General features: G+C 34.1%; 1 protein-coding gene across 1 annotated transcript; it reads left to right on the top strand.

Annotated features, from left to right (window-relative positions):
* Positions 1-642: 642 nt before the first annotated feature.
* Positions 643-16,519, top strand: LOC128181525 (nuclear pore complex protein Nup107-like). The gene is made up of 27 exons (XM_052849952.1): positions 643-760; positions 960-1,015; positions 3,332-3,429; positions 3,861-3,935; positions 4,164-4,252; positions 4,546-4,608; positions 5,023-5,095; positions 5,379-5,538; positions 6,044-6,173; positions 6,454-6,537; positions 6,808-6,899; positions 7,214-7,289; positions 9,165-9,278; positions 9,512-9,682; positions 9,965-10,167; positions 10,481-10,523; positions 10,636-10,705; positions 10,845-10,963; positions 11,199-11,334; positions 11,654-11,817; positions 12,181-12,283; positions 12,804-12,892; positions 13,023-13,094; positions 13,425-13,598; positions 15,393-15,461; positions 15,746-15,910; positions 16,238-16,519. The coding sequence occupies exons 1-27, from the start codon at positions 746-748 to the stop codon at positions 16,340-16,342; spliced, it is 2,808 nt and encodes a 935-aa protein (XP_052705912.1). The 5' UTR covers positions 643-745; the 3' UTR covers positions 16,343-16,519.
* Positions 16,520-16,657: the final 138 nt, after the last annotated feature.

Genomic DNA, 16,657 nt, shown 5'->3' with positions numbered 1-16,657 from the left:
ATCCTAATATATTTAGATTTGAAAATAGACTATTTTTCTATTTAAACCATAAACCATATATTAACGGTTGTGAACTATAGTTTTTGAATGCTAATCTAATAATTATAGTGGCGTATACATGTATATGTCCTTGTGTGCAAGTTGTTTTTCTATCAAATATGTTGACATACAAGATAGTGATGTCTTAGTGGCTTACCCACTGACAAGTGCTGTGAAAGTTGTCAACAAAATCACAAAATATTGAGACTGCATGGTTTCCAGATAAAGTTACACGCATTTACTCAAAACTCTTTTTTATGTTATACCAGAGACATAAATAATTAACATGTTATCTATGTCTGTGCTTATACAAAAGAAACATAACGTACAGTAAGTTGCACTAGGGAGCTTAAATACCACAATTGAAACTATTTTATGAAAAACAATTAAAGATGTTGATTTTTTTTTTTATTGATCCTTGGATACTGTCTTACAGTGTAATATTAAAGTTACTGTTTTATAAATCTCCCTGAATTTGATCTATCATGTATAACCATATTGATGTAAAACTGTACCAAACTTAGTTACTCGTTCTGAAGTTCCTTGAAAGAAGCGATTTTTTACCCGGGGGAGCCAACTTGTATAGAGACGATTTGATTCACCACCTCTTTGCTAGTCCTGAAGAAAAAGAGAACCAGCACAACCATGAGAAGTCGCGGGAATGGATCATTAGATATGTTTAATTAGTAGTATAATCAATTAAAAAATGGATCAAAGAAGGGTATGAATTGTTGAAAAAAGAATGTTATCATGAAATGTTTCTATTTTTTACATTTTAACCTCTGCTAATGTTAAAATGTGCTGATCAATAATAATTGTAGTTTACCGAATTTCCTCAAAATAAAACCCTCTGATCCCAACGAAATTGTCGTTTTGAACTAACGTAATTATCATTATTTTATGTTTAAAATATTTTTCAGAGTTTTCTTGGGGACACCTCTACAAATGCTACGGATGCAAGTTTCTCTTTCAATGGGTACGTATAACATGTCATGAGAGCTAGCTGCAGAACTGTAGCTCTCCGGGAAAAAAAATATTGACAGACCGGAGAGCTACAGGGCCACCCATTGAAAAAATTGTATATTTATTGCGCAGAAAAAACGTGCGCTAGTGTTCGACTAATTTACCTTATTTATACGCAAATTCTGTAAAAACAATTAGTACCATTAAATTCTTCATGAAATTTACTACTGATATCGTCTCTTCACTTGCCTCAGATAGTCTTTTAAACACCATCACCAGTCCCGTAAATTCATGTGGTGTACTTTGTTTACATGTAAAAATGGCGACTCGAGATCTCGATGTAAATTCAACATACTTGATTTTCTGAGGTCGGTAGCGTGTTTCAGAGAAAGTCTGAGGCAAATAAAAAGGCGATATCAATAGTAAATTGCATGAAGAATTTAATGGTATTGTACTAATTGTTTTACAGAATTTGCTTATAAATAAGGTAAATCAATTGAAAACTAGTGCACGTTTTTCTGCGCAATAAATATACAATTTTTTCAATGGGTGGCCCTGTAGCTCTCCGGTCTGTCAATATTTTTTTTCCCGGAGAGCTACAGTTCTGCAGCTACATGAGAGCTTATTAATAGTCAAACAAAGGACTATGTGCGGTTTGGTCAAATATCTGCCCCCGATTTCAACCAATTTTTAAATAGTATCGTATAAGAATGAAATCTTCGCAAATCATTGTAAAGAGGATGCCTATAACTTTAATCTTGATTTTAGTCATTATTGCTCACTCGCTTTTTATCTATGACGTCATCTAAATGACCTAATTCCCGCAAAGTTGCAAACAAATGAAGATATTCTCATTTTTGCTCTATATTTTGCATTCGGAAGTATAGAGCGCAGGTCTGCTCAAGTGCAATTTTAACATATGTTTTACTTCAGATAGTTATACATATTTTACTAAAATATGGTACTTGGGCAAGCCTGCGCCCGATGTTTCCCAGTCGAAAAACCATCGGAAAACACCCATATTTTGCTACAAAACATCAATTTATCAAAATAATGCAATATTCATGACGTCATTTCTACGTTATGACGTCACTGTGGTGATAACCTTTTACACCTTTATTTCCAATATGATTTTAACTATCTTTCATCTTATTTTTAAGCTCTTTCTAAAACTTTGATTTTGGGGGGCAAAAATTGCATAAAACCGCACTTAGTCCTTTGGGGTTGTGATCTTAACTTGTTTTTCAAAGAAAACCATATGCTTGCATGTATAAATAATTTTTTCTTTCAAATTAAATTCATTTAATTAACATTGGTAGTGATTTTACCAGTTGCTAATAAGCTGATGGGTTCTGAATACCATAGTGGATTCAATACTGTCATGTAACTATAATCTCAGCGAGATTCGTCGAGACTGAAATTTTTTTGACGGACGTCTCTTCCGAATCTCAGACCAGTGCAACATAAAGTGATTCGGGAAAATTTGCCCGAACTTCGGCCGGTTGTTACGATACAAATACGCTGAATTAAATCATCTGCTAGCTTAAACTTTTTACTTTGAACATCCCTTTAACTCCCTATCAACATAAAATGTTAGGTTCCTACCGTTAAAAGATTTATATCCCACAAAATATGAACTTATTTATTTTTCAATTCATTTCCACACACTCATTCACATCTCCAGTGCTGAAGAGTTCCAGTTAAGGTCACAAATAGCCTGAATCTCGCTGAGATTAATGTAACTATAGTAAGCAGGATACACAAAATAGTGTGCAATTAAATAACAATATAGCTGGCGTCCTACTTTACATAGACGACAGCAAAGTGAGCTAGTCCCAGCAATGAACACATATGTATAATAGAACAGTACATATAGAAGCGTCTTCACTAAAGTACATTATGGGTATGGACTGCAAAAATATTGGGTGCCATGTGGCATGCCCCGTAAAGGGGTAGACCAGGGTCAGAGGTTAGGAATATAGAGGTTTTGAGGGGAACATAAACATTATAAAACCCAATTTCACTATAATATTACAGTTCATTTCTTGATAAAACAGATCAGCTCTGTTTGGTTTGATCACCAATTGAACCCAAAATTGATGCAATGAACAAGATTCAATGCATTGCAAAAGTAGATTGATTTTGTTATCCAAGTCTGTTGTTGAACACAAAGAGCACAAAGTGGATATTTTGTCAAATTGAACGAGGGGGAATAAACTGTCATGCTTTACATTTTCACCTTTGCTAATTATCATTACATGTATCGATTAAAACTACGGTAAGTTCCTATGTTATAACAAGCATAAATGTAATGCTCTTCATATTACAGGGGGATTAGATCGCAGTTTGACAGCAGAGAGGTTTCCTCATTACGAGGTGATGACAAAAGAAAGCACTCTGAAAGACGAAGTCTTAATATACAAAAATGTAAGTTTGGTTTGTATTCATTGCAACTAATACAAATAAATTACGGTGTATATTAACATTGATGTTATATTTCAATTTAATTTGTAATGAAAAATGTATTCATAGTCTTTTATTTAAGTTTAATGTGTAAGAGTGATAAATTGTAGTATATTTGAATGTATAATAATATTTTTGATAAATGAACCATAAAATCATGTGCATAATTGATTGAAAAACTTTGACTTGATTTGATATTCAAGTTTTTTAACAGGTTGAAGTAAAACCTACATTATATTGCATTTACTTCTGTGCATGTCGTAGATTCTGAAATCAAATTGAATTTCATCATTTGCATGTGACATCATGCAAATTAAGATTTCTAAAATATACCCTAAAAATGTTCAAACAAAGTGGCCTTTGGATTTATTTGCATTTTGTTATTTTCCTGACAGCCTTACAGATTCTTGATGACAGCGTCTCATCACCGTCCCTACGGTCAAGGACGGGAGGTCTACGACGGGCGTCTTGTGAGTTGATTTTTAGATATATTCCTTTTGAATTTGAAGAGTAAATTAATGGTATACCGTAAACTTTTAAATAAAGTGAATGTTATTTAAATATTTAATTGATAATTTTAATTGTATGGTTCATTTAAAAAAAACAATATTTAGATCAAACCTATGACAATAGATTTTAATGTATTCTCTTACTTGATTATGATTTTCGTATTAAAACAATTTGAAATTTTTCATTAGATGCTCCAAAATCTCTCACACCAAGCTCCAAATATGACACCTCTGTACAGTTTACTCCATCAAGGACGCAACAGTTCTCACAGAATGAGGTAAACACATAATTTTTGAAATTCAGACTTCTAAAAAACTGTAGACAGGGTAAGTTTTGCCTTATGTTATTTTCACCAAAGATTTTGCCTTGTACTGACTTTGTCGTAACACAGTGGTTAATAAAGAGAAGTAACATGCCATTTTTAATTTGTATATTGTCAGTCAGGGCAAAAAGGAGCAAAAATGATACAGGAGTAATGAATGCAGTACATCACTAGATAATTCTTTTTTTTTTTCCTCATTTCTTCGGTTACAATGAAAATTTTACTAAAGCCTATACAAATTTTTTCAGTCACAAATTGGGAGACAAATGGCAAGTTCTACGATGTATGGGCAGTCCATGCTAACAAACATGGTAGGTCTGGAGATTTTTTGTCTCACATTTCAATTAGAATAATTTACAGTCAATTGTGCTTAACAGGAATTTCTCATGAAAAAAGTCAAAGCATCAAAATATGTGTACTAGTACCGTAAGTGCAAATTTGATTACTAGATTTTTAAAAAATTGTATTTATTTGTCAGTATGATGTCAGACATTAAAAAAATTCCTTTCTCACATGTCAGTGTGTTAAACTGTTGTGTTCTTTTTTGCATCATAATTATTAAAAGTTTGGACATACATGTAGCTTTGTAAAGCATGAAGTAGTCTTCTCAATAAGGTTATACTTTTTTACTAATAGTCAATACATGCATGACATTGCTCTACTTATGCATACATGGTACTGTAGATGTGGCTCAACTTGCTAAATAAGATGTCATATGTTTTCAGGGAGAAGAATTTACAGAAGAAATCACAACAACAAATGTAGCTCTGCTTCTAGATGAGGATCCAGGAATATCTGGTATGTATATATACAGAGAGAGATATTCAAAACCTATTCTATTATACTTTTCCTAATCAAAGTAGAAGTCTTTGTATCTGATTTTGCAGTGCTTTTATCGTGGCATTATTTTAAGTTGTTGTCGTAGCATATTATATATCGCAATGATTTGAAGCAATGTAATTGTAGCCACTTTGTCTTATATCATGACATTGATTTGACACTGTGTTATTTGATCTTTCCATGTACCATGGTTACAATTTGTCATATATCATTTTAATAACTTGACGCTGCGTCGTTGTAGCTTGTCGTGGGATGTACCGAGACTTCCTGCAGTGTATGAAGGACCGACCCTCGGAGACCCAGGTGTTTGATTTGTTGTCCGACTACGAGCGGGTATGTCAGGAACAGGTGGTCTACATGTATAAGCTTGTCAACAGGGCCGCCAGCCGCAGCGAACCCAAGTAAGTCTTAATTGAGAGAGAGATACGCACAGAGAAGTTAAGCTGCAGACCTAATGCACTGCAGTTTGCTAATTAAACGCGAAGAATTAAAACCCTCGCAGATTTTAAAATTTTGCTTTAATTTTTCAACCAGTTTTGAACTAAAGGAAATTATAACAAAAAATTGGTCATCGCCATTTCATATTCTTACTATTTGATACAAAACAAGGGAATTGCGGAATTAAGTACTCGCGTAAAATAAGGAATTTACAGTATTAAATTTAGCAGTATCAAAAACATTTACTAAGCATCTTAATTCCTTAGGGAGATTTTATTTCAAGTGTTTAGTACATGTATCATGTCCAGTTGTTTCAAACATCATTATTACTAATCTACAGAGCTTTATAGAAAGATTAAAGGGTTTAATTTTAAAGTTCTTTTGAGAAAACTAGTTCCAATTCAGAAAATTTATTATAAATCTTACAAATAAACTTTTTGTGGTAAGCATCATCCTTTTCTTTTGTAGATACCAGAAAACATTTAACATGCTTCACATGCTAGAAATGGAGAAACATACATGGCAGCTGATAAATGTTTTGTTTCATGATCGCTTGGAGAAAGAGTTACAGGACATGCAGATGGCTGTAGATGATATTGTAAGAACTATGGAATGTAATCTTGTAAGAACTATGGAATGTAATCTTGTAAGAACTATAGAATGTAATCTTGTAAGAACTATGGAATGTAATCTTTAAAAATTTTAAAATAAAGATTCACAATACATGCATAGAACATTTTGGATGTATATAGCTAATTTAACGGGTTAAAAAAGACGATCTAAATGGTTTATGTAAAAAGTGAATGAATTAACTATTTACAATGTAAGTCATTTAGATTTCGAAATATGATCTTCAATATTGTTCTTATTGTTACCAGAGTCCTCTGACCAGCATGAAGCAGAGTGAACAGCAGGCAGTCACCAAGCTGTTCGATAAAGACAGCACCATCAGGGAGAGTCAGGTAAATACATGTATGCTCCGTTAAATGTGTGAGCCAGGTGATATATACTGTATCATTAAGAGCCAGTTGCTAAACTTCATGCATACTATATCTGATAAAAGCTAGGAAAATATACATGGACCATATTGATAGAATCATGTGATAAACTACAGCATCAGAAAAGATGGGAGGATGTGAAAGCTGTAGTATTTGTAGTCGTAAAGCATTCTTGCCATTTTGATCGTAAATGTGTAGATATACTGTCAGAGACCCTCTATATATCTGTTACAGTTGGTGATAGACTGGTTAGAGAAATGTGCCCATGACGTGATGGATAACTATGGAGACAATGTGAAATTCTTCTCAGACTGGGCAGTTGCATGGTAAGCCAAAATACATCCACATTATTCAAAATATATTTGTTCAGTGTTCAGTTTCTTTTGTATTTTTTTTTGTAAAGTTTAATCTTTGGTCTTTTTCTTGAATTTTAACAACATGAAAACTCAATAGATTAAAAGGTCAAAGGTAATAACTTGTAGAGTTCAGGGGCAAATTGATCATTGTGTTAAAGAAATATGTTTTGTAGGGCAAATTGTATGTTTTTAGAGATTTAGGTTTTTAACTTAAACCAAGATATCTTTTGATAAGACGAAAACTTCATTTTTATGTTCTATACATTGTGGTCACCATTTTGCAGGGAGAATACACTTCACAAACTGAAGAAGTCAGGAGGGGTGACGTATGGAAATGAGAGACCCCTGGTCACTGAAATGGTGTGTATCATTTATGGAAGGCTTCAAGAAAATGGCTTATAATATTTGATTACCTACCTGTTTTAAGTCATAATAAAACCATATGGTTTTTTTACCTATGCAGTTAATAGACTAAGAGAAGATAATTTGTCTCTTCTTTATAAAATTTTTAGAATGAATTGCAAAGCTACCAAATTTATGCATAAATAAACAGGGTCGGAAATTCACCAAAAATAGCAGCCAGCCACAGGGCTGGCTACTTTAAAAAGTTACCAGCCCTGCCCAAAATCTGCCAGTCCTGATAAAAATGTTCATTATTATGAATGAACTATACATAAAGCTTAATATTTACATCTGTAACACAGGCCCCTCGAAATCTTTAACTTTAACAAGTACCATATCTAAACATAACCCAAAGAATGCTTATTATTACCGGTAAGTTTAACATGCTTAAAAAATGAACTATTCATCTACATGTATATAATTATAAACCCTCTTTTAGAAGCCAGCTAACAATGTCATAATCATGAACTTTCTAAACAATTTCAAAGATTGACAATAATATGATATCAAATATTGAAAGGGATTAAATTAAAACAACTGTAAATAAATGTGATAAAAATTTATTTATTCGGTCAGATGCACTCCATTTAACTGCTAATTGTGTTTTGGTCTCACAACACTATTTTTCTGTAGGTTCAAAATATGGTCAAAGCAAAATACATGTAATTCTAGATTTCTCGTTTGTTTTGAGGGGTTTTCCGCCAGTGACAGGGCTCTATTGTCAATGAGATAAAACCGGTTAAAACACATAATTTTTCCGCTTTTGTAAAAATTCGAGGTAACTTGATTTTCGTATGCCAGTTACTTGCACATGTGATGAAAATGCTTGTACTTGATTTTCAACCACATGAGTAACTTCGATATCTCCGAGTAAACTCTTGAGTCTTTGTGTTTATTTGCTACTAAATCGTTTATGAATTATTGTTTTAAAAGTTGTAAAGGGAGATTTCGCCAGAAGATTGTTTAAAATCAACTACCCACATCTAAATATGCGTAATTTTGGTAAGAATATATCGTAAAAAATAATAGTGGTGTACAACCTATCCACCCTCGACATGCCGACATTGTTTACAATAGAGCTTCCCATTTGTTTCATTACTTATCAGCCATTCAAATTCTACTTTCCATCCCGGAACTGTACATCGGGGTCTTTTGTTTTGGTTGTATACTTTTTTTTTCCCTTATCGCCAATCAAGGAACGCTTTTTGGGAATCGACAAACTCAAAAATTGCGCATCATCTAGCATGTTACGTCTAATGCAATAGTGCCGAACAAAATTGTATTGCGATACACTGGTTGGCTATAACAATCATTCTGACCAATGAGCGAATAGATTACAACTTGTAGAGCTTACCTAATTCTCAACGAAACCTAACAACCGACATTGTCTGTACTTTTTGTGAATGAGGCAAATAAACTTAAAAATAGAAATTGTCGGTTTTAAACTAGGAACTGGCTATTAAAATTAGCCCGACCGCCGGGCTGTCTTTTGAAGTTTCGCCCCCGCCCGCCTAAGAAACAGACCGTCTCAGGCGGTCGGGTGGGCTCTTATTTCCAACCCTGAAATAAACATTGTTTGGTTAAAAATTCTCAAACTACAATTTCTTTTTTAATAAGTATTTGTACTGAATAGATGACAAATTATGCTACTAAATAATAAAAGACAAAATAACACAATATCATACAAATTGATACGTTTTAAGTGCAAGTAATTGTAACATTAATAAAAAAAAGTTTGATAATTTATTTTATAAAGTAATGCTCTTAGCCGATAAAATAGGGCATTAAAAAGAGAAAATATATTTATTTAGTCGATCATATTTGATGTTACAGGACCCAGATGCCCCGTTCCGTCAGAAGAAGATGCTGGATGACCTAGATCAGGAGGATGAGGGGCGGCTTCTACAGTACTTGTTCATCTGTCTGCGAGCTGGACAGATAGAGAAGGTCAGGATGATTCAAAAGTTACTGTCATGACTTTTCTGTGAACTTACTGATATTACATGAATAATAATTTGTTGTGTAAGATGCTGACAAAAGCATTCTGTGCATATTACTAAAAACTTATCTGATTTTTGAAACAGCTTAGTGTAAAAAAAAAAATTATATTGAGTATTTTTTTGCTGCAAATAAAACACTTACAGTGTCAGTATAATTGATACTGTCCAACTCTGTTATAGGCCCAGGAAGTGTGCAAGAGCCACGGTCAGGCCTGGAGAGCCGCTACCCTGGAGGGGTGGAGACTGTACCATGACCCAAACTTTGAGGGACCCAATGGACAGATTGACCCTGTGGTGGGGAACCCGTACCGAGTGGTCTGGAAGAGCATGTGTTGGGCCATGGCCTCTGATGTAAGTCTTCCAGCAGTGTCTCCTAAGAAGGGCTGATGATTGACACAATGTTAAACTGTTAAGAATTTGTTTGCTGGTAACTCTTTAGTGTTCATATCTTTAAAAAATTTGTCAATTTTATACATCAACTTGGAGAAACTGTACCTGTCTTTGAAGAATTATTGTCTTTATTTACAATTGATAAAAATAGCAATATGAATGCATGTATGTCAATGAGAACAATTCAAATCTTACGGACAGACACCTCAACACTTGCATTATGTGGTACTTTTGGATCTTTAGACAAAGTACGATGTGTATGAGAAGAGTCTGTACGGTGCTCTGAGTGGGAACCTGCGGGCGATGTTACCCGTCTGTAAGTCATGGTCGGACCACGTGTGGGCCCATTACAAGGTCCTGGTGGACATCCGGGCCGAGACGGAGATCAGGACCATGTGTGCAGTGGACAAAAGTCTGGACATTTCTCAGGAGTACTGGGATCAACCGTATGTCATTTTCATTGAAGTCTACATCCGTATGTCAATAACATTGAAGCCAATAACAGTTTGTTAATACGAAAAGTTTGTTAGTACATTTTTGCCTAAACTGGAATCATATCACATTTATGCCTATCTACAAACAACTCTTCAGAATTTATGTATTGAAATTTACCTAAATACACATAGCCACCATATAAATACCATTTCACAAAACTTGTTTAGTTCATGAAGTTCTTGTACAGGTTTCTTAAGCAGAAATTGTATGAAAGATACTGACTGAATGTTAACTTATTTTATTTTCTTGTTTAAACAATTGAAGGTCTGACCCAGAATCCATCTTTAATCGCATCGAAGCCAATGAGGTAGGTTGTACTTAAAAAATTTCTTAATGTTTTCAGTATACATGAACATTACATTTTGATTCATGTTGATAAACAACTATAGGTTATTAATGCTAGTTTACATCATTTTCAGAATGTTCAGAGAGAGTCTCAAGATTTCTACCATGTGATCCAGAAGTGGGTCATTCTAGGTGATGTGGAAAGTGAGTAGCATTGTGACCTGCTGAACTGCTTTACATAGCATTGAAATCATATGGAAAGCTTTATAATCACAGATAAGTATTTAATTTAATTTTATTACAGTCTTTGTAATTACATGGTTTCTGGTGTTTTTTCATACAGAACTTCTAGATGTGATGGCCCAATGGATAAGAGGACAGGAAAACACCTTACCGCAGCATTTAATCCGCTTCATGGCTCATGTGGTACTATTCCTCAGAAGCACGCAGCATCGAGTGAATGTGAGTGTTCTTTTGTAAGATTTCACAAGTCAAGAATGGGGTGTTAATATTTGGAAGTAGAGCTTTAACTTGCAGTGATAAATCTATTAATAACCAGACCAAGATTAAGATAACCAATTGTGCAAGATAAAAATTTCAGGTTTTAGGCCTGTTGTTCGAATGAAGTATTTGGTGTAACTTGCAAGTAATTTTTTTGGAATTCATCTTATTCACTGACCCTAAAAATTTGTTGCAGGAGGATAAGTGTAATGTGGTATTGGAGGCCTATGTTAAATATCTGATAGAGGAGGACCACAAGGAACTGGTCTCCTTCTACGTGTCCAAACTACCGCCTGCCGCACAGGTTCACTGGTACGCACTCTTCCTGGAAGGTAAGGCCGCCGAAAATTTATATCACTTTCTATACATGATTAGCCTAGTATGAAATATCTCTATTCATCAGTTAAATTTATTATGAAATGTATCCAATGTTCATCTTTGCATTGTTGTCCATAAATATGTCCATTGTTGCAATTCAGTTTCTGTATTAAATCAATGAAACTTACAAGAATTGGAATAATTCTATTGTCTAGCAAATATTAAAAAGATTTATTAACTCTTTTAGAAAGTGAGGAAAAATTTTATAATACAGTAGAGGTAGTGTAGAAATGAATTGAATAACTATCGCTTCTGATACCATCTGAATTGCAGGAATCACGGATGTGGATGAGAAGCAGATGTGTCTCCAGCTGGCGGAGGAGGTGTGTCTGGATATCCCACAAATCACCAAGACCGTGGTGGAGAACATCCGCAACAAGAGTGGCGGAGGGCTGGCAGCGGGGGAGGGGCTTAGTCTGGATGTCACGGTGACAGAGGTAGGTCAAAGGTCACACTGAGGTCAAGGTCAATGTAGGAACCTGCCTGACTTCCGCGGAGAAAAAGTAACATGGTTGATGAGTGCTGATGTACTTGTTCAATCAATTTTTATAAAGGAGAATATTACAGATATTGCATTGCACAAGTTCTTGTGAATAAATTTTTCCCTTGTACAATAAAAGTCAATCATCTAATCAGCAATTTATAAAAAGTTATCTATAAGAAATGTATACAATAACTGTACTGTACACACATAAGAAGTTCTCATGATTCAGATATGAGTTGACCTGGCACAGACCTGCAATTTTTTAGAAGGGTAGGCATTTTTATTTAGGTATGTGTATACTGATTTTTTCATTCAGGAGGACAAGACGAAGATTGCAGCCATTGATTGGCTGGTGTTTGATACAGCTCAGAGGGCTGAGGCAATGAAACAGGCCAACGCTGTCATGCGGACTTTCATTGGTGAGTAGCAATCTTGTGAATGTATCTTTATAACATAAAACAGGTTATTTTTTGAATGCGAAAAACTGAACAAATTGAGAAGAGTAAGGTTAACTTATTTTGGCATTTAATTTTGATGATTATAAAATTTTCCACTATGCATGTATACCCTGTACACAAGCTTGACAGTAACTTTAATTTTGGCAATTTTGATACCTGCAAAATGAGTCAAAATGCATAAAGTTAAACTGTTTTTCATTATATGTTTATGGAAGAAAACAAGAAGTTCTTGTGCACTAAGTAAATTAAATTCCTTTCTAACATTGCTGAAATTTTTTTATGAACATTTTGTTCTGCTGACTGTTTTAAATTTATAGGCTACTAAAAAGCAAGTACCTACTTTGAATGCATGTTCTATGAAAATGAATTTACATCTATTAGACATACAACAATACTGGCAGATAAGGTTACAAAACTTGTATATAGTTCTGTGAATCCTTTGAAATATATATATATTGACCAATATTTGAATTTTTTTCAGCTGTTCAGAAATTGACAGCCGCCAGAGAAGTGTTCAACAAACTGCCAGTAGATTCAATAGACATCATCTACAGAAACTGGCATCTACAGGTAGGGTCACATGAAGCTATAAAAATACTACTACAGACACATTAAGTGAAATACATGTACACATATATTAACAAATTAGGAAGTGTACAACATGCCAGTTTATTGATTCCTCCATTCTTATCGTTTGTAGACTGGAACAGATGAGCTTTCAGCAGATGATGAGAATGCCATTCGTGAATACCTGTGTACAAAGGCCTACCTGGTAAGTTCCTCTGTCTCTCAACCCAAATTGGTAAGAAAAATCTTTTTAGTTAGCTGACACATGTAAGTAACCCTTCATTCATAAAAAAAATATGATTCCATATTTGAAAATTCACACCACTCACACCGTGCTATACTAGAAGATGGTACGTGAGGTACAATACAATTATACAACCACAAAACAAATAAATGAAGGAGTTTGTCTGCTAAAAGGAGAAAAAAATATAGATGCATTAAGGAAATTTTTTATTTATAAACATACTAAGTTTGAGTGTGACTGTGTAATTAGTTTGATATGATATGTACAAAAAGATGTTTTGATTTCTTTCAGGATGCCATGGATGGTTTCAATGAATGGTTCAACAAGTTCCACCACACAAAGCCGGCGGAACCATCAGCTCCCCATGCTGCATCCTTCACAGAGAAAGTGGCGTTCGAGCACCGCCTGAAGCAGTACGACCAGGAACTGGAGCGGTGGCAGCGCGGCCTTCTGGCTCAAACTGAGGTCTGTACCAAGTGTAGTGGTGGTGGGGTACTCCAGACAGTCATTAGTTTAAGGACATGGCAATATAAGTTGGTTTACCATATATGAGCAGTTGTGATTTGTTCATTAATGCCTTATACTGTAAATTCCTTATATTATGTGAGTACTTTATTCCGTGATCCAGCGGTTTTGTATCAAATTGCAAGAATATAAAATCATGAAAGAGGAACATTTATCCAAATTTTTTATAGTTCTCAACTCTCCGAAAGTAAAGGCAGAGCTTTAAACCGCAATGGTTGCTTCTCGCAATTTTACGAAGATATAAATTCCTCACATTTAATAGGAATTTAGAGTACTTTGTATGCTAATCTGTCTCACTCAATTGATACCCACCAATCATTATACCCCCGCAAACGAAGTTTAGGGGGGTATATTGGTTTCACCCTGTCCGTCTGTCCGTCTGTCTGTCTGTCCGTCTGTCTGTCTGTCCGTCTGTCTGTAGACGCAACTTTGTCCCCCCTATAGAATTTTTTATTACTGCATGGAACAGTTTGAAAATTTGTACATATGTTGAACACCATCTGAAGATGTGCACCTGCAATTTTTTTTAAGATCAGACAAGATTTAATGATTTTATGACAGTATTCATTTTCCTTATTCTATATATTGTACACTAATGTTGAAAAGTAAGGGAGGTAATCCTTACAGATTTTAATAATTAATTAATAGAAAACACTCTAAAATATATTTATATAAATACATCCAGATGGAGTTTTTTGTCTTTATGTCTTAATTAATAAAAAAAAATTATTTTTTATAAGTATTCTATCAACTGACAATGCAAAGTTTTTGTTTGTCAATGATAAATTCTTAGGAGCTAATGAGAACATCAAAGACAAGTGTGGCTGAATTCATTTGTCCCAAGGGAGCCATTATCTGAGCCATGGCTCAGATGGAGCATGTGTTTAGGGGAAATTGATAATCTGTAAAATGGGTGATGGTTTTGGGGCTATTTTAAAACTGTTTCATGTAAACCAAAAGGTCTATCATTATAAATAAATAATATAATTATTAATAAAGAAGTTAAACTATTTTTAGAGGTTGTTTAAATTTATTTGTCAAGTAATTTGATGAAGTGACCCTATTGGGCATTAATTTAAATGAAATTCAAAATTACTGATATGATTGTAGTGTTTTGGCAATTTTAAAATTGTTTGTAATATTAAATTTTCTTTTTTACATATTTTTACATAGTATGGTAATTATGGTAATGTTTTGGGAGTTTATTAAATTTAACAAGCTCATCAAAGAAAGTCATAGTCCTATGGGATCAATTTTCTGATATGGAGTTCAATTGTGCCATAGGAGAAAGTGAGGAAAATTTGAAACAACTAATTGCATCTGTCAAGACTCTTATTAGAAAGATATTGAAAGTTTTATCAACAGAAGAGCATTGCTTGGCTACCGGTATTTCTATTCACTGCAAAGGGAGGGGTTATTGTCATTTTGTTGGTTTTTCTTTAAATCAATTAAATTAAAAAAATATATCATCAAATACATACATTTGTAAATGTATTACTGTTATAGATATGTATTTACATTAAAAATCTGACAATTTTGATTTTAATTTTTCTTTGTTAACTATTTTTTTTTTTTTTTACAATTCTAGAATTTTTTTTTTGTATGTGTTCCAAACCTTAATTATTATTCAATTCAATTATTTGTCCCATTTGAAATTAGCCTAGCGGGGGTATTAGTCCCATTAGGACAGTTCTAGTTTTCAAATAATTGCATACAGATAAATATCTTTTTCAGAACACAACCAAACTGATATACAATGTCCTGTTGTTTGCCAATGGAGGATGGATGGTTGACCAGAGAGAGGTAGCCATTTATTTGATGTTCATTAATTCTTTGGAATAATGTAAATTTCAAATGAAAAATACAAAGCAGTTTTGATTTCACCGGACAAAGAACTTTTCAAGAGCTTCAAGTCAGTGTGCAAATTGTTTTCCAATGATTGAAGATTAAGATTATTTAAGGTATTTGTTGAATATTAAATCAACCAACCATGGAAATTCTGAAGTCCCTAATACCAGTGCATGTATTTTGAACTGAAAATGTGTTTAATGAATGTGAAGTATGGTAAGTCTTCCATTATTTTGTAGGACGACTCAGACTCTGGTAGGAAGCAGCAGCTGGAATCGTTACGACAGCTGACGATCCCGCGACTGTGTTTCCTGTTACACGACATTCTGCACAAGACGGAGCAGTATGGGGCGTGTCTACAGATCGCTGACCACGTGGCGTCCGAGCAGTTCACACTGTACAAGGTGGGTGTGCTCCATTTAACAATGTCTTGATGCACCTTTTACAAGATGGGAGGGTCATGTTGCTTCTTTCTAATTGAATTGTTGTTGAATTTTTCATCTGTCAAAATTTTCTGATTCATGGATATAAAATGGTAAAATAGAAAGTTGTTGAAAAAAATCTGTTAGATGAACATTATATGACAATCGACACAATGTAATTGATGTGTTGACTGATAGAGTCTAAATGTTAAAAATACAATGAAAGATGATGGGAAATCTTTATGATGCTGCAATGGATGTTGTTAAAGTGCTGTAGAAGTGAAGAGTAAATCATGCTCTGTGTTGCAGGTTTTCCGCCAGGACGAGTTGCAGCATCTGCTTCATCTATTGCGGGAATCTTCTGTGGCTGTTCTGAATCAGAACAAAGACCCACTGGGCTACGAAATAGAATGAGCCACGTGGGCAGTGACATGAAATAGACTGGGAAATATGCATTGGGAGTATGTTGTCATTCAATCATGGATCATTAGTGTTTTGTAACATAAACTGAGAGGAGGAAGGCCATAAGTGTGTTGTCAAGTTATAGTTTTGATACATGAATGTAAGAAAATAAAACAGGTTAAAACATAAGTTTTGTATTGGTATTGTATTGAAATGACATCAGGAATGGGATTACCTGTAGATAGAATTCTTCCGATAAGAATGAGTTTAAATACTTGAAATTAATTTTTATTTCAAAATGCAGCCTGCTCAGCTTCTCTGATTTTG

The sequence above is a fragment of the Crassostrea angulata genome, chromosome 4, assembly GCF_025612915.1.
Source record: "Crassostrea angulata isolate pt1a10 chromosome 4, ASM2561291v2, whole genome shotgun sequence".
Lineage (NCBI taxonomy): Eukaryota > Metazoa > Mollusca > Bivalvia > Ostreida > Ostreidae > Magallana > Magallana angulata.
This window is presented reverse-complemented; position numbering and strand designations above follow the sequence as displayed.